This window comes from Microtus oregoni, unplaced genomic scaffold (assembly GCF_018167655.1).
Source record: "Microtus oregoni isolate MIOR12 unplaced genomic scaffold, Mior012 000000F_ref0000247, whole genome shotgun sequence".
In the NCBI taxonomy this organism is placed as follows: domain Eukaryota; kingdom Metazoa; phylum Chordata; class Mammalia; order Rodentia; family Cricetidae; genus Microtus; species Microtus oregoni.
Window position 1 is genome coordinate 88,055,916 of NW_024543059.1, and position 25,101 is coordinate 88,081,016.

A 25,101-nucleotide genomic window follows, 5' to 3' on the forward strand; every position below is an offset into this window, starting at 1 on the left:
AAAGACAAGATCTCCTGAGTAAATTGGGGTACATATAGAAACATACTTAGCACACAGGAGAGGTACCTACATACCAACAGTTCTTGTCACTACTCATTACCACAAAGTATGGAATCATCGGTACTCCTCAGTTTATGAATAGATAACAAAAATGTGTTGTATATATATAGATGTGGACAGTGAAGGTCTACCTCGTTAGATTTCATATGAAAATAAGAATTCTACTGGGCATTGTCAGTGTGCTCTAAGAAGGCTAAATTTCGAATTTCGAAACAACAGACTTGTTGATTGAACACAGCAAAGCATCATTATTATAGCATGGGGAAAACTGGCTGGTTTAAGTCTCACTTAGAGTGACAAGAAGGAGGCAAGCCAAAAATGTTGGAAAATATTGCAGCCTGCACAGAATAAAAGAACAAAGAAGGTTTACTGGAATTGGAATAGCACTTGTGTAGGTAAGGAGGATGGGGTTGAACAGCCTCTAACCCAAAAAAAAAAAAAAAAACCTGTGATGTTAACCAATAGCAATGAATAAAACAATCTCAAACATCATCAATGATGCCCCACTCCCGGTATAGGACAGTAAGAACCTAGAAAAAGAAATTTCTTTCAGAAACCTTCCACTGCACACTGAGCAGGTTAAGGACACTGAGACTGTTACAGCTGGGCCTATGTGATGGCAAGCCTCAAGTACATAGCATGTAATCGAGTTTTTCAAGTAAAAAAAAAATGCAAGAGTTAGGGTAATAATGGAAGGGTCTACAGAGAGTTTTCTTTATTCAAGCCATAGAATACAGCAGTATTCTGCAACGAAGGAACCTCCACAGGAAATTGCTGATGGAGTTGTGCAGAGGAAAACTCTGTGAGCAAACATAAAGTTAAAGTAGCATCAGAAACTCTAGCAGCTTGCAGTGGCTGCTGAGGAAAGCTGTGACCACCACATGAAACTACTCCAGAAGATGATGTGATTGGACTCAGCACAGCAATAGGGGCGGGGCTCCTCAGGCCCTTGAGGACACACCTTTTGACCCAGTGTCTCCAATGTGTATGTAACAGATGCAACATAAGGATGTAGCATTTAGCCTGCTAACGCCCAGTCTAGCCTTGGGTCAACTTCTTCCATCTACTGCTTGCTCTCTCCCTTCTGGAACAGGGAGCAATTTTTATCTCATACAGGTCCCACCATGTCTTAGATGCATGTAACTTGATATTTTACTTTTACAGTAACTTACAGCTGACAATTTTCCTGTATATCAGATATAACTTTGATTTTGAGTTTTGAGCAATGCTGAAAGAGTTGATAGACTTTGAGACTTGGGACTTATGGTTATAAATTGGTTTTGATTATTAAAAAGTGCTAATTAAAGAGAGAAATAATGGGATATTATGCTTTCAGTACTGAAATTTCTTTTAATAGGTCTAAGATTAAAACTTCATCTGGTACTGCTGAAGAGAACTGGTGGTATTACTTGAGTCATTCTGAACATTCCTTCTAGAAGGATGGTGGGACCATGATCATTTTCCTTTCCTCTGCTTTGGTTTGAGACATTAGTCTTGAACTGCTATGTGCATTGTAGCCAGGATGGACTATCATCCATTGTCCTCCTCAGAGATCAGACAAATGGTTCTTGCCCTGGACTCTGTACTTCCCAACATTAGCTACATAAGCCCTTTTTCTTTGTGTGGGTATCTTGAGTGTTTCATTGCTGTAACGCAAAGTCAGTAGTATTAAGACATTTCTTCACTGCTTTTTCTTCCTTTTCTCCTTTAACCCCCAAGGAGGTAATGGTACTCAGTAGATTCTTAGCTTTTCTGTTTGTACTTCTGCAAATATGATTTTTGTTTCCTAATGAAGTTGAAGAATGCATTTAAAAGTTCCATGATGATAGTTTTATGTTTTAATTATACATACACAAAAACCTTAAAGATTTATATAAAAAGCATAGGTGTGTAATTTTCTAGGAAAGATGTGAGCCTATACTAGAAGACAATCTGTTTCAGTGGATTGTAAACTACACAAAAGCAAGAGTTGTGTTCTCTGAGATATTTATAGTATCCATATTCAGCTAGCATGTTCTAGGGTTTCAGGAAACACCAAAGGTATGGATCTACAGGCAAATGTTTTTTCATCATTAAAAGATGCCATTTCAACATGTGTGAAGTAAGAGCAAGCAAACAAGTTCCTCATCTTCTGGACCTTGACACAGACATCTCCTTCTGATGGTGATTTTAAAGGTTTGTTTTTATCGTGGATGAATGTTTTGTCTTCATATATGTAGGAGTACCGTGAGCATACAGCGAGGCCACAGATCACAAAGGGGCATCAGATCCCCTGGAACTGGAACTACAGTCAGTTTTGAACAACTATGTAGGTGCAGAACTTGGGTCCTCTGCAAGAACAGCAAATGCTTTTAACCATAGAGCCACCTCTCCTCCCTCCCTGATTCTGATATTAGTCTGTCTCATTTTTCTATAATAAATTATAACTATGAATATTTAGAAAATACCATTACTTCTTTTGTATTTCCCCCAAACACTGAAATAAGTATAAGTTAGGCCATTTGTAAACTTGAAATCGTAAGTGGTAAGAGGCATTTTTTTTTTCAAAATTTTAGAGGTAATTGAATTATCAGTATAAAGTTCAAGGAATGTGGCTGTAGATTTCACTTGTAATTCCTCCATGAATAAGATCCAAGAAAATCAGTTTCATGGATCTTAAAGTGATAAGCCAGCATGCCAAGAAAAGGGAAAGAAAAAATGTAAGAGAAAAAAAAAAGAAAAATCTCTGCAGCTGAAGTGTCTGGCAGTCACTACAGTGAAGGCGGTGGTGGAGCACAATGTCACACTCCATCTGATAGATGCTCCCTTCATTCCCAATTACATTTGAAATTTGTGAACAACCACATGGGTCTTGGGAGAGATTCTAATTGCATACGCAGGAAGAAGGAGGACACACTGGATCTTACATGGAGTTAAAACTCTGAAGTACTGACCAAGAAAGACACATCAGTTGAACTGTGTCTCTGACCTACTGAAAATTCTGGATATGCCAAGACAGTAAGACCAGGCACATTGTTTTGTTCTCAAACATTCCTTACAGTGAGGGATACTTTCTCAAGTATTTTGTGGGGTGAAGAAAAGCTACCAATATGCTGAGAGCTTTACTGTGAGTGAAACACACACCAGATATTGCGTCAGAACCATAATTCAAAGGAAAGAATGAGAGAAACCACATCGTCACTGTCCTGACTGCAGCCCTGACAACCCTGACAGGGCACCAAAACCAGCTGAAGAAACCAATTTTATGAAAGGGGGCTGTGTCCTACATTATTTAAATGTACTTCTAATTCAATAAACATTGACCAAGCATTGCAGAAAACATCTGACACTGGAGAAAATCTTCCCGCAAAGTACACACCTATCTTATCTATGTGCTCAATGGTAAAAGAGTTCTTATTTGAGCGTAAGTACTAATGTAGATCCACTCCACACAGTGAAAAAGTAAAATGAATACAATGTTTAGTTAAAAGGTAGCATACCTTATCCACTACTTCCTTGAAGCCTGTGTTTCTTAAATTAATAAGCTCTGGAGAGTGTATTTTGCTTTTAAACTATATCAGTTAGATAATATGTATGGCAAACATGACTACAAACTGTTTTAATACTACAGAAAGCATCTGCCCTCCCAAAGTTTGTATTCTAGAAGATGAAAATATGTAAGCAAATGGTAGAACGCCAGAAACAGTTGCAAAAACATGGAACAAGAAAGAAGGGTAATATTTCAGAAGGATATACTGTTTCATAGCTAGTTCAATAAGGGAAAACGTTACTGACTAAAGGACACCAGGAATGAACTTAGAGGGGAAAGAATGGAACTCAGGCAGCACCCTCAAAACACAGAAACTGTCCGATGCACAGGCAGGAACTATGCTGTGAGTAGACTGTGTGAAGGAAGGGACACACTGGACTGGAAGGATAGAGGAGGGAAGGAATCGTTGCTATAGTTGGAAAGGATGGCAGAGAATAAGATGCAACTTGCAGAATTTTGCACTCAAAAGTCCCTGGGATATTATAACGAAAAAGGTGATATCAGTCATTATTCTCTCATTCCATCTTTCACTGAAGAGCGGCTTACCAGTAACTAAGACTAGGACTCATAGAGCCACTACACAGAAGCCTGATCAGAGGAAACTAATGGACTCGGCTTTACGGCATGCTCTCCTCTCATGCAGGAACAATATACAGCCCTTTATAGAAAGAAGTGAAGTAGCCTATGTCTTTAAAAAACCATGTTCTAAAAGTAGCTCCACAATACAATTAATTACCTTCCTTGTATACTGCTTTGAGCTGGACTACTTTACTTTCGCACTAATGCTGTGCTCACCATAAAACACAGGATAGTAAAGATGATGAAACACAATTTTTCCTAGGATAATCCAATAGCTTTTAATCTTTTAAAGATTTTTTTAAAGGTTGTAAATGTAGTTTATAAACCCATAAAGAGAGAGTTAAAGCCCTTTCCCTTTAGCTAATATTCCAAAGAATTCATGTTTGTAAACACCACATATTTCCTCAGAGTAGCATTGCCAGAAACCTAAAGTAGTAAGTTCCTTTTCCATTAGCCCCGCGTGTTCAATCAGTCCTCTTGAGTGCTGTCCTATTTAACTTTCTGCTGCTGAGATAGGCACAGGCATTCTTCAAACCTTTCAAAGACTACAGAATATGGCATTTAAAATGTTTTAAGAACATAGGACTTTTCCTGAGAGTAAGACACATCTGCTACTGGCAGCACTAAGCTACTTCAAGAGGAAGATGGGCTCAGCAGAGGCTCCTTATGTCATTGGTTAGTCACTTGGGCATGAAACTGCTCTTGCCTTGACTGCTTTATGGTATGCTGTGTGAATTGGACATGCAGGACCCACAGAGAGATGACTGCTGAAGATGCCTAAGGAAGGTGAGACAGTCCTTCAGGGTGTCTGCCAGACATTCTGCAGGACACAGAAGAAAGTAACTGACAAACTGCTAATATAGGCAGAACTGTCTTTAAAATTTCCTGCTTCGAGGTAGTTAGGGATATGCCAAAGCATTGTTGTAATTAATATAGTTTCTGTGTAATTATTCATGTCTGGGTAGCCAGGAACAAATGAACAGTCTCCATTTACAGAGAATCACTGAATTTATATTTTAATAACACGAATTTTAAACTATCTTCAAAACTGCAACATGTATCACAAATTAGAACCAGTTTATGAAATAGTAAAGAAGAATAAACTGAAATTAAAACTATCTTTACATGCCTCATGCACCTTTCTTTTGTGGAACAGACAAAATTTTATGAAACTGTCCCCTCCCCAGGAGTTACACATCTTACTGAAACTCAGTCATGGGTGGTAAAGGGTACAGGTTTGTGAGTTTTAATTAAGGGATTCTGTAAGATCTCACAGTAACAACCAGACAGGTAATTCTGTTGGGTGTCTAGAAAAGAGAGAAAAAAAGAATAGTTTTTAAATAAACTGAAATATTCAGAACTGCCGATCACAATTTGGCCTTCTATGAAGAAGGAGGAAAATGCATAATTCCAGACCACCTGAGTCTTCCTACGAACCTTGGGGAGCAGAACTGAAAAGCACTGACAAAACTGGCATTTCATGTTCTCAGACTCCCCACAAGACTCACATGGAATGCAACTACAAATTGTTTTTTCTTCTTGACACATACCCACAGATTATTTTACTCACCCTATCACGTATGCCTTTCAAGAGCAAAATTTCAAGACATATTGTTAGGTAAGGACACGCGATTTATGGAGAATAAATAACATCATAACTAGAATCGATATGGCAAGGTCAGAATTCACGGGGCTTTTTATATTTCTGATGCCAATGCTTAAGGTTTTAATAGAAAAAAGCAAATCTTATGCAAGCACATAAGGCTCATGAAACACAGGTATAAAATAATCACAAGAAAAACGTGTTATAGATCAATAAAGCTAACAGAAATAAAGTGTAGCTTTATAAGATTATCAATTGCTCAGACACAGCAGAGGAGAGAATCTCAGTTCAAGCACTGACAATGGAAACAACCAGAACTAAAAAGCAAAGAGAGAAAAAAAATTAAAAAGGAACTGAATAAAAAGAGAAGACCTAGGAGTGTGGTGTAGTAGTAGGGTACTTCTGTAGTAGCTTGCATGAGACTCAAGGTGGGATCCACCACACCACAGTAACAATGAGGTAACACAAACAACAGAATAGTCAAGAACTATGGAAAAGATTGTGTCTAGATAGTTTTGTTGGGGAGACTTGACGGCCCTTCTGACATTCCCAGGAGATATAATCTCATAGCCACTACCTGTTTCTCTGGCTGTTACACTCTTTCTGCCCGTCTTGCTAATGAGGACTGGGTATTAAGTAAAAATAAATTGGGGGGCTGGAGAGATGGCTCAGTGGTTAAGACCATTGCCTTCTCTTCCAAAGGTCCTGAGTTCAATTCCCAGCAACCACATGGTGGCTCAAAACCATCTGTAATGAGGTCTGGTGCCCTCTTCTGGCCTTCAGACATACACGCAGGAAGAATATTGTATACATAATAAATAAATAAATATTTAAAAAATAAATAAATAAATAAATTTATGCAGGTGGTAGTGGTGGACACCTTTAATCCTAGAACTTGGGAGGCAGAGGGAAGTGGATCTCTGTGCATTTGAGGCCAGCATGATCTACAGAATGAGTTCCAAACAAGATATTCCCTTCCACTTTCTATGGCTGCCCACACACACGTGTGTGTGAATGATATAACAATAGTAGTAATAACAAGAAATATAAATCTTTCCTGTTTCCTGAGTGGTTTTGCAAACTTGCCACCTACCACTCATGGGACACTAAGCCCAGTGTAAGAGCCTTTGATTGACAAAGTTTAAAGATACTGTAGGTTAAAATGATTGTGCTTTGAAAACTTAAGAAACCATGGCTTATTTAACGATGTATATTTTTTCTCATTAGTCTTTTCTCAAGTCTTAGAAGCATAGTGTCAAGGTGGACAAACCCAGTCACCCGTCAGGTGGACACTTTGGGCTTGCATACAGTCTATGTCCACCCACACCAGCCTCCTCTTAGTAAGGCCTGTGCTAAGGTGCTGTTGTCTTTAGAGGGAGCAAAAGATTTAAACTATCTAAGATGTGTGATACATGAGCAGTAGACCTGAAAAGAATTCCTCTTTTTTTTTTTTTTTGTTTTTTTTTTTTTTTGAGACAGGGTTTCTATTAGGTTTTGGAGCCTGTCCTGGAACTAGCTCTTGTAGACCAGGCTGGTCTCGAACTCACAGAGATACACCTGCCTCTGCCTCCCAAGTGCTGGGATTAAAGGCGTGTGCCACCACTGCCCAGATTAAAAGAATTTCTCTTTACAGGACAAACAAACAGACCCACAAGAAATTTTCATTAAGATAAAGGTCATGGCTATCTACTCCAATGCAAAAATACACAAAAATATTTGAAATTCCACAGAATAAAAAGACATGAAATCATAATGAAAGAGACTGCTGTATATTAATTCAATAGTAAATTGAAAACCACAATTATTTACAACTTGCAAATGCACATATACCTGTGTTCATACCCTACCATACAAGTGTTTACCTATGCCTGTTCAGTTATTATTTTTTTCAGTTACTGTGAGAAATGTTCTTTTGTACTTAGCAATTGAAAAGGAGGAACTGAAATTTTGAGAGCTGCATAGGAAGCCAGACCTTGGGATAAAGGATCAGAATGTTCTCAATCCAGAATAAATCTTCATAATTACTCTAAAGGTGTGCCAAAACCACATCATCCCGACTGCAAATGAACACATTCCATTGCATGTTCATGAATTTTAGAGAAACTTTAAATCATTTTCAGTCCAGTGTACTTTGAACTTGTAAAAAAATAATCATCATATCAGGAGGCAAATATAGAAATATGTAATGTCTATTATGTATTTTCACAATTCATTCATCACTTAAATCATCATAATATAAGGCGTTTATTTTATATAGAGACAAATGGCTAAGTACACAGTAATTGAAAAAGTCATTAGTGAATAGTATCCCAAATAGAGAATTTGAAAATGTCATGAGTGTTCATTGTATTTAATACTGTGCCCCCAATAATTCATAGATCTGTATATGCAGTGGTCTAGCTGAGACCCTGAGTTTACAATGCTTTTTAAAAGATGTACTATCTATATTTGCATACATATGTACATATTAATAGATGGGCATGTGTAAACAAAATACATAAATCATAGTATACAGATTTATGCAGTTATAGTCCAAATCCCCAATGTACCCTTTAATTGAGTCTGGTCTCAGTTCTATTTTTGCAATAAAAAGCCTGAAAACAAAATATAAGTTATCAGATACAATAACTGACAGATCAAAAGAACATGTATAGTAATAACTAGCAAAATACAATTGGAAAAGCTTCCATCATGACTTGTGCTTTACTTTTTAAAAAAAGACTTTAAAACTGCAAGTTCATCTTTATCAGCATAATCTCTTTTAGAAATCACGTCAAAAGAAGATAACCAGGCAGAATATATTCCTGAGATATTTCTCAGAATTAGTCTTCTTGAACAGGAAGTCGAGAAGTTATTCTCTCTAGACTGAAGGACTAAGAATAAATTTTAAGAGTGAAACGGGCTGTCCTTGACAGGAGAATTGGACACTTGTTTTCAAATCAACCAATCTTCACAATGCTTCCTTGGCCTTCCGGTCACCTTTGTCTAATCGTCCTTTGGCCCAACAACAGAAAACATCACCACTCCACTCACAGAGGAAGAAAGTAGGTTACCCTTTAGAGTCTTGAACTCTGTTTTACGACATAATAACAACCAGAATCATTAAGCCAGTTGACCTAACAGAACTTATCTTAACGAAACTTAATTGATGTTTACCTGAAAAACATCTGTTTCTAATATTCTTGTTCCAAACACCATGATTCCATTGGTATCAACTATTGATCTCTCACTTCTATCAAGGGGTTTTGTGATTTTCTTCTTACAATCAACAATCATTGTCACAGTTTTCTTCTCCACACTGATTGCCACCCGGTGCCACCTGTAAAAAGGAAGTAATTGTGTTATAAGTTTCAAAGGCTCTGGTTGCCAAATCAACAGACTCATTAGAACCTGAGCTCTAAATGTCAACAGTGAGCTGAAATGGTTCAAAAACAGAGGCACACTTATGCCTCAGTGGTTTAGCTAGTGACAGTGTACTGCTTATCCAGGACAGCACCAGGTACTCAAAAGGACACAGGTTCCTAAAATACGGGGATGGATTAGGCATCGGTGCCGATAAGGACATGGCCATCCTCTGCCGCGCTTTGTGTTTTCTGATGAGCACACCTGACAGAGATTGAGACGGATTTGGGTTTCTCTGTGCTCGAATGCTTTCTTCCAAAGTGGAATTCCACAAGAAAAATCTGCTCTGGTGCTCCCCTGAGACTGGCTGTGAAAGGGTCTGTCTCTTGACTGAATGGCTGATCCATCTGGAGCACTGAATGTTCTAATTGTAAAACACAATGTGCTACTCTGTCCCGATCTCCATTTATTTCAAGTGTTTTCGTGTTCTTTTTCCACTTTAATTTCAAGACAGTTATAGATCACCACCATGGGCAGGATCCAAAACTGAGACACAATATCTCTCCTTCTTTCCAGGGCTGGCAAGAAGAAGAAACACTGAAAGAAAGCAGAGTCAGCGCATGTGTGGTGTGGGAGGCTCAATTCACTCCGTAGCTACTGCCCCCAGCTAATTCAGGGCGGTGATGACAGGCTTAGAAGGCGGAATGTGGCCAGCCCTTGGAAGCATGCATGCTCTCCCTGCATCCTCGAAAGGGGTTTTTATTAACAGTGTCTGGTGCTAACAGAAACTACTAAGTGAAATTCTCTTGGATTCCTTAAGCCATTGTGGCTTATATTTTCTTCCAAATGAAAAGTGCTAGATTAATATTCCAGAAGTGTCTAGGAGTAGATCCATAAAATAAAATACCCAGAAACTTTGCAGAGGGTTCCTAAATGTCTGTTTCATGCTGCTTCGCATAGCTATTGGTGACGACCAAGTACATTTCCATACATACGCTGTCTTTGGTATTTCCACTAGCACAATAAACCAGTGAAGGTTTGATTAGAGCAAAGAATTATATAAGGAGCCTTAGAGTAACTTTATTCACAGAGAGCAAAATTTACAAAAACTTTACACCAAGAAGCCTGTGCGCTAACTTAAATCATTCCTAGTCTTGAGGGATGTACTTTTCATTAGAAGAAAATAAAAATAATTTCAACTACTAAAATCTGATCTGAACTCTAAGCTTAATTGCCTTTTAATTATTTTAAGCTGTGCTAATGACATGACAAAAATCATAGAACTAGATATAGCATGCAATATAATAATAATACTAGACTAACTCAATTTTGAATCCTTATTTGCTCCTTTTCTCTCATGATATCCATGCCATCAATAAAACACCATTAATTTTTATGATGAAACAAAAGCTGGTGAGTTTCACCTCTCTAGCTTATACTGCTAACTAGTCTGCTCTTTCATGCCTTTGTGACACTAGGAACCATCAAAACATTAATGAAGGGGCTACTACTGCATAATAAATATGCAAGTCCAATACCTTGCACCCATGAGAACAGGGGAACTGGAAGCCTGGAATTCCAGCCCCACTGCTACAATGGCAGAGACAGGTGCCATCTGGTGCTGTATGACTAGCCAGTCTAGCCTAAACCTCTAGCTTATACCAGTGTGAAATGCTGTCTCAAAAAAAAAAAGAAAGAAAGAAAGAAAGAAAGAAAGAAAAAAGAGAAGAGAAGAGAAGAGAAGAGAAAAGAAAAGAAAAGAAAAGAGGTAGATTGTTCCTGGGAACCAAATCCTGAAGATTGTCCTGGGTGGCATTCTCACTGCCACACACACATGCACCCTCTCATACATCAAAATGCAAAGATTCACCTCTCTCTCTCTCCCCCGAAACATGCACAGACATGCACACCACACATGCACATGAATAAATGAAATGAAATTAAAAAGAATCAAATTAAATCTTCATGCTAAAGAAACCCAAATAATATTCACAGAGTGTTTATTTCTATTCAATAATTCTATTCCATAAATATTTGTATTTGAATACAATATTCAAATAAACAAGAGTGGGGGGACTTTTCCTGCAATATTCATGGCTGCAATACTGGTACCTAGATGATTGGTAGCAAAAGAATAGACAGTATATAAATATTTATGAAATGAGTGGTCAGTTGTGATGTAATCCATGATTGTTCTTAACCAACTAAAGTGTATTTAAACACCAATTATTTTTGCATTCCAATAGTTATTATGCCATTTGATCTGAATAAATCTGCCACATTTTAATAGTCTTAAGAGGAGACCATGAAACTTGTGTACAGTAAATATCTGCTAATAAATCCATGAACTAAAAATGAGTCATGGTCCAGAGATCTAGAGTAAAACCAAACAGTACTGACAAAAAACAAAAAGTCGTTGAAATGATTCCTTGATATTCTGCTATACTGATAGGATGGGGCCTAGAAGCCCAGTGATCACTGAGTATTCCTCCAACAGCAGATGGAACAGATGCATAGACACACAGTCAAACACTCGGGGAGCTAGGAATTCCACCTCAGTGGGGGAGGAAAGATTTTATGACCCAGAGGGGTCAAGGACACTAGGAAAACACGGCCCACAGAATCAGCTAAGCAGAGCTCATAGCAGCTCACAGAGACTGAGCTGCAACCATGGAGCCTGCACGGGTCTGCACCTGGTCTTCTGCAAACATGCTGTGCTTCTTTATCTTAGGGTTTTTGTTCAAAGCCTAATAACGGTTGAGGGGGTACCTCTGACTCTTTTGCCTGTTCCTTATTTTCTCCTACTGGGTTGCCTTGTCCAGCCTTGATATGAGGGTATATACCTAGTCTTAGTGTATCTTGTGATGCTGAATTCAGGTGATACCACTGGGGGGGGGGGGTGCAGATGCCTCATCTGAAGGGAAACAGAGGAACGGTGGTTCTGGGGGAGAGGGGAGGTACAATGGGGATGGAGGAGAGGCTGCAGTTGGGCTGTATTATTTGAGAAAAGAACAAATAAATAAATGAAAATAGAAAGAGAAAAATGAATGAATACTGCTACCTATATTTACTCAACATACTATGAAACATACTTTAATACTGTAGGGAATATACATACAGTTTCTTTTCTATTTGATAATCACTCAAAATTATTTACTGAGATTTTTCTATTATTTTTAATACTTTTTCAAGCTTAAATCCATTACTATCAAGTTGGATCAAGATTATAGGAAGATATTTTTACCCAGTGAAAAAGACAGAATAAAGTAAAAACATTTCAGTAATATGATGCAATAAGAATATCTTCTACACAACTAGCCATGCATGATCATCCCCAGTTGACAAATCTACAACATAACACCTATAACTAAACTCAGGAATACCATGGAAGAGTGGGCAGAAGGATGTTAAGAGTTAGAACCAGAAAATGTGTGATAAGAGAGTCTTCTATATATAAGAAGAAATCATATCATACGCATGACATCTTAAAAATACAGTCCCCTAAATAAGATCTTGACAGTGGCAATACCAGTTTTGCCATGCCAGTGTGTATGGGAGAATACTCACAAGGTCCGAGTCCTAGACGAATATCGATAGGCAATTAAGAGTTGCTAAGATAGGGAGAATCAGTCTTATCCAGGAACAAGCCTCGTGATATGTTCTTTCTTTCCACTATGTTGGTCCCAGGGATTGAATTTAAGTGAACAGGCTTGGCTATAAGTACCTTTGTCTACTGAACTATCAGAATGACTGTGGTCTCAGATTCCAATATGAAAGAGGTCTTCCCTCACCTCAGTTCTTAAAGTTGAACGATTGTTTAATTTCCTGTTGTCATCACTACCCTGTTTTTCTCTCAGTCATACAGGTTTTCTTGTTTATCAATATTGTTTTTCAGCCTTTACCTGCAGACTGTAGTCTAGACCAATTTGGGGATTTGATGGCAGTCGTTTTGGGTGTTTTCCATCAACAGCCACTAAAAAACACACTTCATAAAGACTGTTGAGAGATTAATGAAAATTTTTAGCATGGCTAACACTCTCTCACTGTATGACTTACTTCCCATCGGCGATGTTAACTGTTGAGAAGAGGGGATAGTCTTCGGGGCTAGGTTTTCCAGTGTGATCCTCAAATAGAAAAACCGGTGATCTTCCCACCTCAACACCAAGTTGCTGAATCCCGTGTTCATTATATATTGATAAAAGGAAAGCTTGAGTCCCTTTTTTGGGTTTTATTGTAAATAGTATTGAAAAATCTTCAGGAAAAACTCCACCTGGAAAGACAAAAATAAATTAGAAAACTCAGATTTCCAAATTTTTCCCAGCTCACAATTTTCCCTGAACATTTTATATGGACCTGATAACTAAATTCAAACAGGAAACAGTTAAACTAATAGTGTAGTTGTAGAGGGGACCATATGACTATTAAGTTTTCTCTGTATATTCATTCAAGTTAAAACTCAAAGCCATTCATTTAAAGAAAAATGATTATTACAAACTGAGCCCATAGTCAGACTGAGCCCATAGTCAGACAACAAGATCGTGCTACCAGTACAATTTCAAAAATAGCAGAGCACCCATTTAAATTTTTTATTTATCACTTATGTTTAAACTACGTGTATGTGAGCAGAGAGGGAACGTGCACATGAGTTCAGCGGGCTGCGAACTGCCCCATTGTAGATACTGGAACAGAATCCTCATCCTCTACAACAGTGTGCACTCCTAGACACCAAATCGCTCTCCAGTCCCTGTTTTTGTTGCTTTAATTCTGTATGTCTCTGTGTGTCGAACTATAACAGAAGGTGTTCATGGAGGCCAGAGACATCAGATTATTTGGAACTGGAGTGTCATTCATTGTGGACCCCCTGACAAGAGTGTTGGGAACAAAAGTCCCCTCCTCTGCAAGAACAGTAAGGGCTCTATTAACAGCAGAGGAATCTCTCCAGTCCCCAGAAACAATCCTCTGACATTTATTTAACCACTACTTTTGACATAAGCCTTGTATTTCTGAGTTTTGTTCAAACTGTTCCCAGACAGGCTCTTTGTAAAAAGGCACTGAAATGAGGTAATAAAGGAAGCATTATTTTCATCATCTATGCAAACACTTAGGAAATTTCTGATCACAAAATTCAGTTTCATTAATGAAAAACATGCCACTGAAAATCAGAACTATTAGGTATTAAGGCATATTCTCATTTTTGTTTTGTTTTTCCATGATTTTATCTCAAGTACCTACCTAACTGCCTTACCTATACAGGTGCTTCCCAAAAAATTGCTAAATGTGTCAGTTTGAGGATTGCGTTTAATACAATATATCTCTCTTATACTTGGACTCTTTGTACTATTATTATGGACACATTACATACTGAGTGGTAGGTTTGATTTTTCAAAGTAACAATATATATGAAATATAATCACTATTAATATATATCTATGTGTATGTCATATATATAATTATATATCATATAATATCAATTTCTATAACATAATTTAGGAGAAATTTGTTGCTTCAGTTAAAATGTTATACATTTTCAAAACAGATGTTTTATTTGAATTATATCTGAGCCAATATCAAGAACTTTCTAATTAAATCCATTCATTCTTAATTCAATTTCAGGTTGTAGTGCAAAACGATTTTTCAAAGGCATCATGAATTCATGTAGGATTCAATTCTAATGATGACAGAGTTCCATTTCTGTTCATGATGGCAGATGCTTATTTGTAAAGATATTATGTTTGCATCTCATCAAAGCATGATTTATGATGGCAAAAAAATGTATTTTACAAATATATTCAAATGACTAAAGCTGGTTCAGTAAATGTCACTCAAAATAGAACTTTATGAGTCTGCTAAAAATAGCAGTGAAAGAAAGACGTTTCCCGAGTGGGAAATCTTATAAATGTATTCAAAGGGGAACTTACAGGTAGAATGGATGCATATTTTCACACTGCACATATATGCACAAACTACAGAAATGGTAACTAATACAGTATCTCAGTTAAAATGTTGGGCATTGGGCTGGTGAGATGACTTGGTAGGTAAGGAACTTGTTGCCAAGCCTCATGACCTATGTACAATACCCAGGACTACATGGTGGGAAAAGAAAGCCAACACTTGTAAACTGTCCTTTCTCTCTTTCATATGTAGACACACATACACACACATGCACACACACACACACACACACACACACACACACATGTTGTGCAAATTAATGTAGACATGCACATAAATAAAAATAAATAAAATGTCACTAAAAGCATCCTGGGTCTTATCAGCTCCATTGGCCACAAAATATTCTTGCCATATGGTCTTAGCAAGTTACATAATTTCTCTTAGCTGAGCAAATGATGTAGAACCCAAGAACGGCTCAAGAATTTAAAGAGCCTACCACCAAAGAGGAGTCAATTAATCCTGACTGATTCTCACATTTTAAAAGTTAATACTAAACAATATTCCACAATAAAAAATGTTTTCAATTTCTCAAGCTATCATAAAAATCCATCAGCCTATCTTTTAAATTATTTGTATCAGTTGAAATATATTGTATGTGTATATAGAGAGATATATATTGATCAACTAGAATTTTTAATAAGTCTGATGATTGGACCCAGGATCTCACATATGCTAGTCAAGAACTTTACTTCTAAAGTACATTTCTATCTTCTACTTTGATTTAACGTTAAAGACAATTTAGTTTATTTGGTTTTAATAGTATTATAGAAATCACTAGGATAGAAATAATCATTGAATTAAGATAGAAAAGCTATAAAGCACATTACTTAACAATATGTTTTATAATTAATAGGCTACTGAAATATATAGTTAGGTAATTCAGTCTATTATTGAAGAGGGCCCAAGGTAAATAAACTCAAATTGTCCAGGATCTCATAGTGAAAAAAAGGACATTAAAACATCATGATCTGGGGTAGAAAAATGTTTATACATTTTGCCGAAAAAAGTGAAAAAAATATGTATATTTAGGAAAGATGAGACATCACATCAGACATAATTGTACTCACATAGGAATAAGAGATTGTGGGAAAAATTTAAAAAGAAATTGTTTAGTTTGTGCAGTATAAGTTCTGAAAACTTTAGTTTGTTAACAATACTACATGATATTAATTACATGAAGCAACTTTCATCAATACATAGTGTACATATCAAATGTGAAGTTTAACAGCTTTAAAAATTTATATTTTGAAATATTAATACAGATTTAAGACATGCAAAATGACAGTTATTGAAAGTGCCAGTGTCCAGTATTTGATATTTGTATTTATATGGAAGAATATGTGTCTATACTAACCATCATGATTATAACAGATTCAGTCACAACTCTTAAAATGGGTTTTTATATTCACAGATTTTGCCTTCATTAATAAATATTCTATAAAATGGCATAATAGCAATGATTTTAAGAGCTTAAATTTTGTTCAATATTTTTCCAAGCAAAATATATCTTTCAAAAATATTTTTTGTTTGAATGGTGATGATGATTCAATGATATTCTATATATTATGACTAATGACTACAATGATATTCAAATATATCATAGATAGGCATTGCTACCTAACAAAAATACTCTATCCAATACATTATCTATAAATTGAGCTTAAATATCCACTTCCTTTGATGGTTATGAAGTTGAAGGTCAACATACAGGCTTTTTTTGCAGAATATTTATATCAGATATTCCAAATATTGCAATGAGAAATTAAAACAACAGCTTTATTTAAATTAAAAGTATACATTTTCAGATCTTCCAATTTAAAGTCTCGTCTTGGAGCTTTGGAGGACAATATTTTCATTCTGCAACAATATATTAATCTCTCTCTCTGGCAGAACTCCCCTTTTTTAATAATGACTGCTGAGGTGCGCAGGTCTCCCAGCTGCGTTAATCAGGAAATGCATGTCTTTGTAAATGATGCTCACTAATTTGATTTCTATAAAGGTGACATTATCATTACTATTTTTAAGTATCATTAATGTATAATTTGCAGGAAGTTCTCCTCTCCAAGAGAGAATGTACATGAGATACCTATCACAGTAGCTTCTTATCTGAAATAGTTATTGCTAAAACCATAAGCCAGAACACAAGAGTGCTAACTGGGATAAAACATTCATAGAGATCAGTTCTGCTAACTGGAGTGGAAGAAGATTCCACATGCACACATAATGGTCATTCTCTGTGAAGAAGTGATCAAACACCAAATTAATTAAATTAACTACCATGACCTTGAGATAATGAGCCTATTATAAAAATATTATAAACTGTATCTTATTTAGTGTTTCTAAAACTGTCCCATTAGTACATTCTTTTCTGTTTTATTTCCTTTTCAAGACTATTGTTTTCATACTAGATATAAAAGATACATAGCTAAATAAAAAAGTAAATGTAATATTACTATTGTTTTAAAAAATTAAAGTGAATTTCAAAATATAATAAGTTGTTAATATGTTAAGAGGCTTTAGCCTTTAACATTTAAGTATAATTATTCATTTTAATATTTTGAGTTCAATATATTGCTTTTGTTCACCAAAATTTAATGAAAACCAGAAAATATAATGGAAATTGTAATGTGTGCCTAAGATGTGTTTTCAAAATACTTCAGACCAGGGTATGGTGGTACCTTAGAAAGCTAAGAGAGAAAGTTCACCAGTTTGAGGGCAAACTTAAACTGCAGAGTGAGGCCCTGTGTGGCACACTCCTCACAGAAGAAAGAGAGAAAGAGAGAGAGCGTCAAACAAACAAAGAGAAGTAGGAAGAGGGTAAGGAGTACAACATCCTTCAAGGAAATTATATTTATTTGTAATATTGAATTCTTTTATCATGTTTTCTGGCTGATTTAAAAATTGATTCATAGCCGGGCAGTGGTGACGCACACCTTTAATCCCAGCATTCGGGAGGCAGAGGCGGATCTCTGGGAGTTCGAGGCCAGCCTGGTCTACAAGAGTTAGTTCCGGGACGGGCACCAAAGCTACAGAGAAACCCTGTCTCGAAAAAAAAAAAAACTGATTCATAAAGTGAAAACTGAGCTATTCTGGGAGAGAAAGAATAGACAATATGAAGAATTTAATGCTAATATTTCAGGACAATCCTAAAGCATCAAATGAAGTCTGATCATACATGAGATATTGACCTCATATCATCGTGTATCATCATAATTAAATATAATTGGCCAAATTAAATAACATCTGTGAGACACAGTTTACACCTCAGTTAAACAGGACCGAGAACACTAAGCTGAAGGCTAAAAAGCTGGTGTGTATAAACTTCAAGAATGTGTAATGGGCTGCCTGCTTTGATCATGTCAGAAATTTACATTTCTACACTCAAGGATCTTTTCCTGCATTACCATGATTTCAACATAAGTAATACTATAGGATCAAGTCATCTCTCAAAGAAACAGTAAAAGATTTTTTTTCCAGAACTTTATCAGTAATACATGAAATCTCCCAGGTAAAGTCTTATAAAAATCTCTAATCTCTGAATACTCAGTATTTGTGAGAAGTAACTTAGTTGTGTGTCTCAGTTACTATTTTACTGCTGTGAAGAGACAACATGACCAAGGCAACTTATAACAAAAAGCATTAATGCTTCATTTTAGAGAGTTAGTCAATGATTATTATGGAGGGTAGCATGGCCGCAGTAAGACAAGCATGAGAGCTTACATCTGCCCCACATGTTGGCAGCAGAGACTGTGAAAGCAGGCCTGTTGTAGGCTTTGGAAGTCACAAAGCACACTCTCAGTGATACGCCTCCTCTATCAAAACCATATCTCCTCCAACAAAGCCCCACCTCCTAACCCATTTTAAACAGTTCTATATACCAGGGAATAACCATTCGTATATATATATATATCTATATGACTGTTACATTAACATAATCAATTGTGAGTAGTAGAGGTTTCCTTCAATCTCCATCCATGAATATGGAATAGTCATAAAATACTGCCTTCCCACACTGTACTGCACACATAATGAATTATTAAATTTTCAAAATTAAGCATATTTCTCTTCCCAGGCTAAGTTAGTAACTGGCAGTTAGCTACTTTTGATACATTACTGGTGATTACAGTTTCTTTAATTTTTGCTATGTGAAAAATTATATTTCATACTATAGCTGGATATTATATAGCACAATAGAAAGACTAATAAGCTAAGAAAGAATAGAGGTGACAATGACAGCGAGAGGAGCAAAGTAAAATGAACGTACCTGGAAATAGCTGTTTCGTTGGGGCGCTGATTTGGGCTTCTTCCGTAACTCTGTATGCAATGTCTGAGTCTTTAGAATTCTTTCTGTTTGTACAAAATCCTGTTGTTTTTGATATTCCCACTGGAGAATTGTGAAAATCTAGTGCTTTTAGAATATCAACTGGAGCAGCTGAAAGATAAGTGGAAAATTTTAGAAAATAAGGGAATATTTTGATATAAAAATACTTTTTGTAGTTTCAGTATTTAATTATTAAATTTCTTATTTGACAACTCTATGTTTATATAACATAATGCATTCAGATTATTCTCTATCACTACCTTCTCTTATGCTCTAATTCGATCAAACCTTCTTCATCTCTACCAGTCCCTTTCTCAGATTTTGTGACCTGTTTAGTTTAAGCAGAGCCAACTGTATGAGCCTTGTGTTGAACTACCCCCTGGAGCTAGTTGACTAATTGGTCGTTACGCAAATGATACCTTCCCCTCTTTCTGAATCTATTAGTATCAAATGCACCCTAACATGCACCTTAAGTGTAATTTTATGAAGTTCCTTATTCTAAGAATTTTAGAATAGTAATATTACAAATTATCTCAAGATAAAATTGTAGCATATAACTCTCAAACCCCAATAGTTAACATGTCTAAAGAATTTAAAAGTATGCTCGCTATGGCACTATTCATTATAGCAAAATCCTGAAGCAAAGCGCTTCCGCTTTAAGAGGCAAATGAATGACTGACATGTGATACATATAATAGAATTCTATTAGTCATTAAAAACAGTGAACTCCTGATAGAGAGAGTCATCTGACTAGCGCTGTGGGGTGTGGAATATGCTGACCCCATCACAGCATGGCGTTCACTACAAGGAATAAACCACAAAGATAAAGACATATATGATTGCTTTGAACTTTTAAAATCCCTGATTCAAAACAAAGCTTTTAATCCTGTGAATCAATGAATGAATCAAATGGGGTACTGCTTGTTTGCAGATGAACATTAAAGCCAATAATGTCAATATACTTAAGATGTATTGGCTTCTTTCTGTATTCAAAAATAAATAAAAATTTTCCAATTAGTCATATGTTGACCAATTTGTCATTCAGCATTCCTGATATATAGCCCATAAAATATTTAGTTTTTCACATGATCATCTCATTAGATGCCAAAAAAGCTTTTGTGAAAATACAACATCCCTTCATGATAAAGGTCTTGGAGTGAACAGGGATACAAGGAACATACCTAAACATAATAAAAGCAATACATAGCAAGCCAACAACCAACATCAAACTAAATGGAGAGAAACTCACAGCGATATCACTGAAATCAGGAGCAAGACAAGGTTATCCACTATTCAATATCTATTCATATAGTTCTTGAGGTTCTAGCTAGAGCAATAAAATAACAAAAGACGATCAAGGTGATACAAATCAGAAGAGAAGAAGTCAAACTCTCAATATTTGTTGATGATATGATAGTTTACATAAACTGCCCGAAAAATTCTATCTAAGAACTTTGATAACTCATAAACATTTTCAGTAATGTAGCAGGATATAAGATTAACTCAAAAAATCAGTAGCCATCCTTTATAAAGATGATAAATGGGCCAAGAAAGAAATCAGAGAAGCATCATCCTTCACAATAGCCACAAATAGCATAAAATATCTCAGAGTAACTAGCCAATCAAATGGAAGACGTGTATGACAAGAACTTAAAATCTTTGAAGAAACAAATTGAAGAAGACACCAGAAATTGGAAAGATCTCCCATGCTCTTGGGTAGGCAGAATGAGCATAGTAAAAATGGCAATCCTACCAAAAACAATCTACAGATTCAATGAAATGCCCATAAAAATCACAGCAAAATTCTTCACAGACCTTGAAAGAATGGTACTCAACTTCATATAGAAGAGCAAAAAACCCAGGATAGCCAAAACAATCCTGTACAATAAAGAAACTTCTGGAGGCATCACAATCCCCGACTTCAGACTCTACTACAGAGCTACAGTATTAAAAACAGTCTGGTATCTGCATAGAAACAGAAGGACCAATGTAACTGAATTGAAGTCCCAGATATTAATCCACACACCTTTAAACACCTGATTTTTCACAAAAAAAAGCAAACAAAATATCAAAGGAGAAAAGGAAGCATATTTAATTAACAAATGGTGCTGCCATAAATGGATATCAACATGTAGAAGAATGAAAATGGATCCGTATCTATCACCATGCACAAAACTCAAGTCCAAATGGATCAAAGACCGCAACATAAATCCAGCCATACTGAAGCTGATAGAAGAGAAAGTGGGAAATATACTTGAAAGCATTAGCACAGGAGACCACTTTCTAAATAGAACCCTAGTAGCACAGACACCGAGAGAAACAATTTTAAAAAGTGGGACCTCCTGAAACTGAAAATTTCTGTAAAGCAAAAGAACACGATTAACAAGACAAAACGACAGCCTACAGAATGGGAAAAGATCTTCACCAACCCCATATGAGAATAGGTTTGATCTCCAAAATATACAAAGAACTCAAAAAATTGGTCATCAAAAGAACAAATAAATAATAATAAATAATCCAATAAAAATGGAGTACAGACTAAACAGAGAACTCTCAACAGAAGAATTTAAAATGGCTGAAATATACTTAAGAAAATGCTCAACATCCTTAGTCATCAGAGAAATGCAAATCAAAAGAACTCTGAGATTCCATCTTACAACAGTAAGAATGGCCAAGATCAAAAACACTGATAACAACTTACATTGGAGAGACTGTGGAGTAAAGGGAACACTCCTGCATTACTGGTGGGGGTTCAAGCTGGTACAGTCCCTTTGGATATCAGTATGGTGATTTCATAGAAAATTAGGAAACAATCTTTTCCAAAGACCCAACAATACCAACTTTTGGGCATATATCCAAAGGATGCTTAATTGTGCCACAAGGACATGTGCTCAACTATGTTCATAGCAGCATTGTTTGTCATAGTCAGAACCTGGAAACAACCGAAATGCCCCTCAACTGAAGAATAGATAAGAAAAATGTGGTACATTTACACAATGGAGTACTACGTAGCAGAAAAAAAAAAACGACATCTCAAAATTTGCAGCCAAATGGATAGAGCTAGAAAACATCATATTAAAGTAACCCAGACCCAGAAAGACAATTATCATATGTACTGACTCATAAGTGGTTTTTAAACATAAAGCAAAGAAATCCAGTCTACAAATCACAATCACAGAGAACCTAGACAACAATGAGGACCCTAAGAGGACATACATAGATCTAATCTACATAGGAAGTAGAAAAAGACAAGATCTTCTGAGTTAATATGGAGCATGGGGGCCAAGGGCAAGGGTTGAAGGGGTAGTGCAAAGGCAGGGAGGGGAGAAGAGAAAAATGTAGAGCTCAATAAAAATCAACAAAAAAAGAAACAAAAATATTCAGGTTCTAATGGAGCCAGCACTAAAATGTTTCAGTAACTAGGTAAGAACTCATGTCTACAATTAGGAGTGCACAAAAACTGTTATCTTGTTCATCTATGACTGAAAGTTCTAACAAACACAAAAGAATGTAATAGTGAGCTATTAATAGGCACAACTTCCACTCTTTACCTCTTAGCATGTTGTTTATGAAAGGGCTTGGTTGGAAAGAAACTGGGTTTGATTCTAGAATCAGGGAGCTAGTATCAGTGCATCTTTTCTCAAAGGACAGACCACCCAGCATCTTGTCTCTTCAAGAATTATAACTTCAGTAAACTTATAATAATCCTTATAATAACACTCAACTTGTCACAGACCGTATGAATGAGTAACTGAATGAGAGTTATGAAAAATGAGTGCATGATCATTCCCTTAGTTTATTAGCTCAAGGAGAACTGATTTCTATATCTGCAGACACACACACGTGGAATTTTGCAGAGCCTGTCTTCTAGGATGTCTCTGAAAACAAATTGTGCGCACCTATGACATATAGATGACGAGTGAAAAATCATAGTATTCAATATAGCATACAGTGTTTGCAACTATTGGAAAGAAAAATACTTTTGTGGAAATAAGAGAAGCTGAAAGGATCAAATATAGTAGACTTTTAATTCAGTCTTTGAATATTTGTTTCAAAATCTGAGGAGTATTTGAAAACCTTGTTTACACTAATCTTGCTTCACAGGGCTGTTTTCAAGCAGTTCATGCTGTCTTATTTTCTCATGTGATAAAACTAAGAAAGTAATATTTATACTGAGAGCCACGTCCAACGATCCTAATAAGTGGCTTGTTACCAGATTACTTTAAAGGCACAAACCTTCACAAATTACATGTCTTTTTCCTGCTATGCAGAGGAGAGAACTGAGCCTCAAAGATTTAGTTAAGGGTATTCTCAGGACCTGTGTAAATCTCAAGCCTGTTTTCCTCCCCCATTCTTGCTGTAATAACCCACAGATGAAAACTACAAAAGAAAACTTAAAACGTACTTAAAATAGTCTGAAATTATTGCAGGCCAGCTAATGGACTCCTGATGTTTATATTTACTTTAATTAAACACAATTTACCTTTCAGGATATCAATTACTCTGAAAGAGAATGTGACTGAAAACCACAGCATATTATCTGCTTATTTTATTTGATATTCTTGCTCACAGTTGAGCAAAAATTCAGAGCAGACATGAACAGAGCGAAGAAGGCTGAAATTCCATAATAATTGGGCATCAATAAACAATGCCCCGGATGAGACATGGCTTCCCTTTTTTCACAGTGATGACTACCACAGGACATTGAAAAGCACACAAAACTTATGCCTTTCCAATTAAAAACGAATGTGATAAGAACACCCTCCTGTTACTAGAGTCAACGCGGAGGCTCTACCGTTAAAGTACAACAAATTTCTCTGCAGGGACAGGATGCAATATCACCATTCGATCCCTGACTCACAGCTTAAAAAAAAAGTTTTAATGTAAATTACTTTTCTAAAAAGGAATGTCTTTTTTAATGTTTTTAAGGATGAAATTCAGCTTTTAAAGAGTCTACGTTTTTCTTTTATCTCTTTCTTAGAAACTGAACAGAATAGTAAATGAAATCATTTTGAAATTCTGCCTCTTTCAAGCATATTCTGTCATATCTAACTCAGTACAGTATCATCTATTCAGTAAATTTTTCTAGTGTACACCATAGGTTTATTAAACAGGAACACAGGATACAAGAGCCTAGTCGTCACTACAGAGGCCAGTTAAAGGGCTTCCACGCTTCTCCCCACTGCTTGACTGAACTTCCTAAATTCCATGGTTCAAGCAACTCTGATGCCTAAATTCTTTCGGTGAACCCCACTGACTTCCAGATGGCATCCACATTCCACATTCCTTGCATAGGAAATCTTGATGATCTGCTCATACCGAATTTTCCTCGTAGTTCCAACCCTCACCCCCACCACAGAACATGTCTATTCTGAAGTTTCAGTGACCCAAAATACCACCACAGCCAGTGCTGTAGAAATACTAGCTGAGATTTTATAAAATAAAATATACCCAAAGCTTCTGTCTACTTTTGAGCTTTAGATAATCCTTACGGACTATCTGAAACAATTAACAGCACTTTGCCTGAGTAGGAAGAGGAGCAAACCAAGATGGTAACTGGAAAAGGCATTGTCTCTCTCCTGAATCGCAGTCTGGGGTGTTCATGCTCATGGGGCACCACTCACACTCACTTGCCTATGCTTTGATTTGCACTCCCTAATTAGAAGATAATAGATGAATACACAGAAATGTGTATCTTATTCCCATACGCTCACA

General features: G+C 36.3%; 1 protein-coding gene across 3 annotated transcripts in view; it reads right to left on the reverse strand.

The window, feature by feature from the left end:
• Col11a1 (collagen type XI alpha 1 chain) overlaps nt 1-25,101 on the reverse strand; it is a 165,360-nt gene that overhangs the window by 119,260 nt on the left and 20,999 nt on the right. For all 3 annotated transcript variants that reach the window (XM_041650929.1, XM_041650914.1, XM_041650921.1), the window contains 3 exons: nt 19,330-19,497; nt 13,170-13,383; nt 8,928-9,090 (listed from right to left, as the gene is read on the reverse strand). In XM_041650929.1, coding sequence (XP_041506863.1) covers nt 8,928-9,090; nt 13,170-13,383; nt 19,330-19,497 — 545 coding nt within the window. The remainder of the gene's footprint in view (nt 1-8,927; nt 9,091-13,169; nt 13,384-19,329; nt 19,498-25,101) is intronic.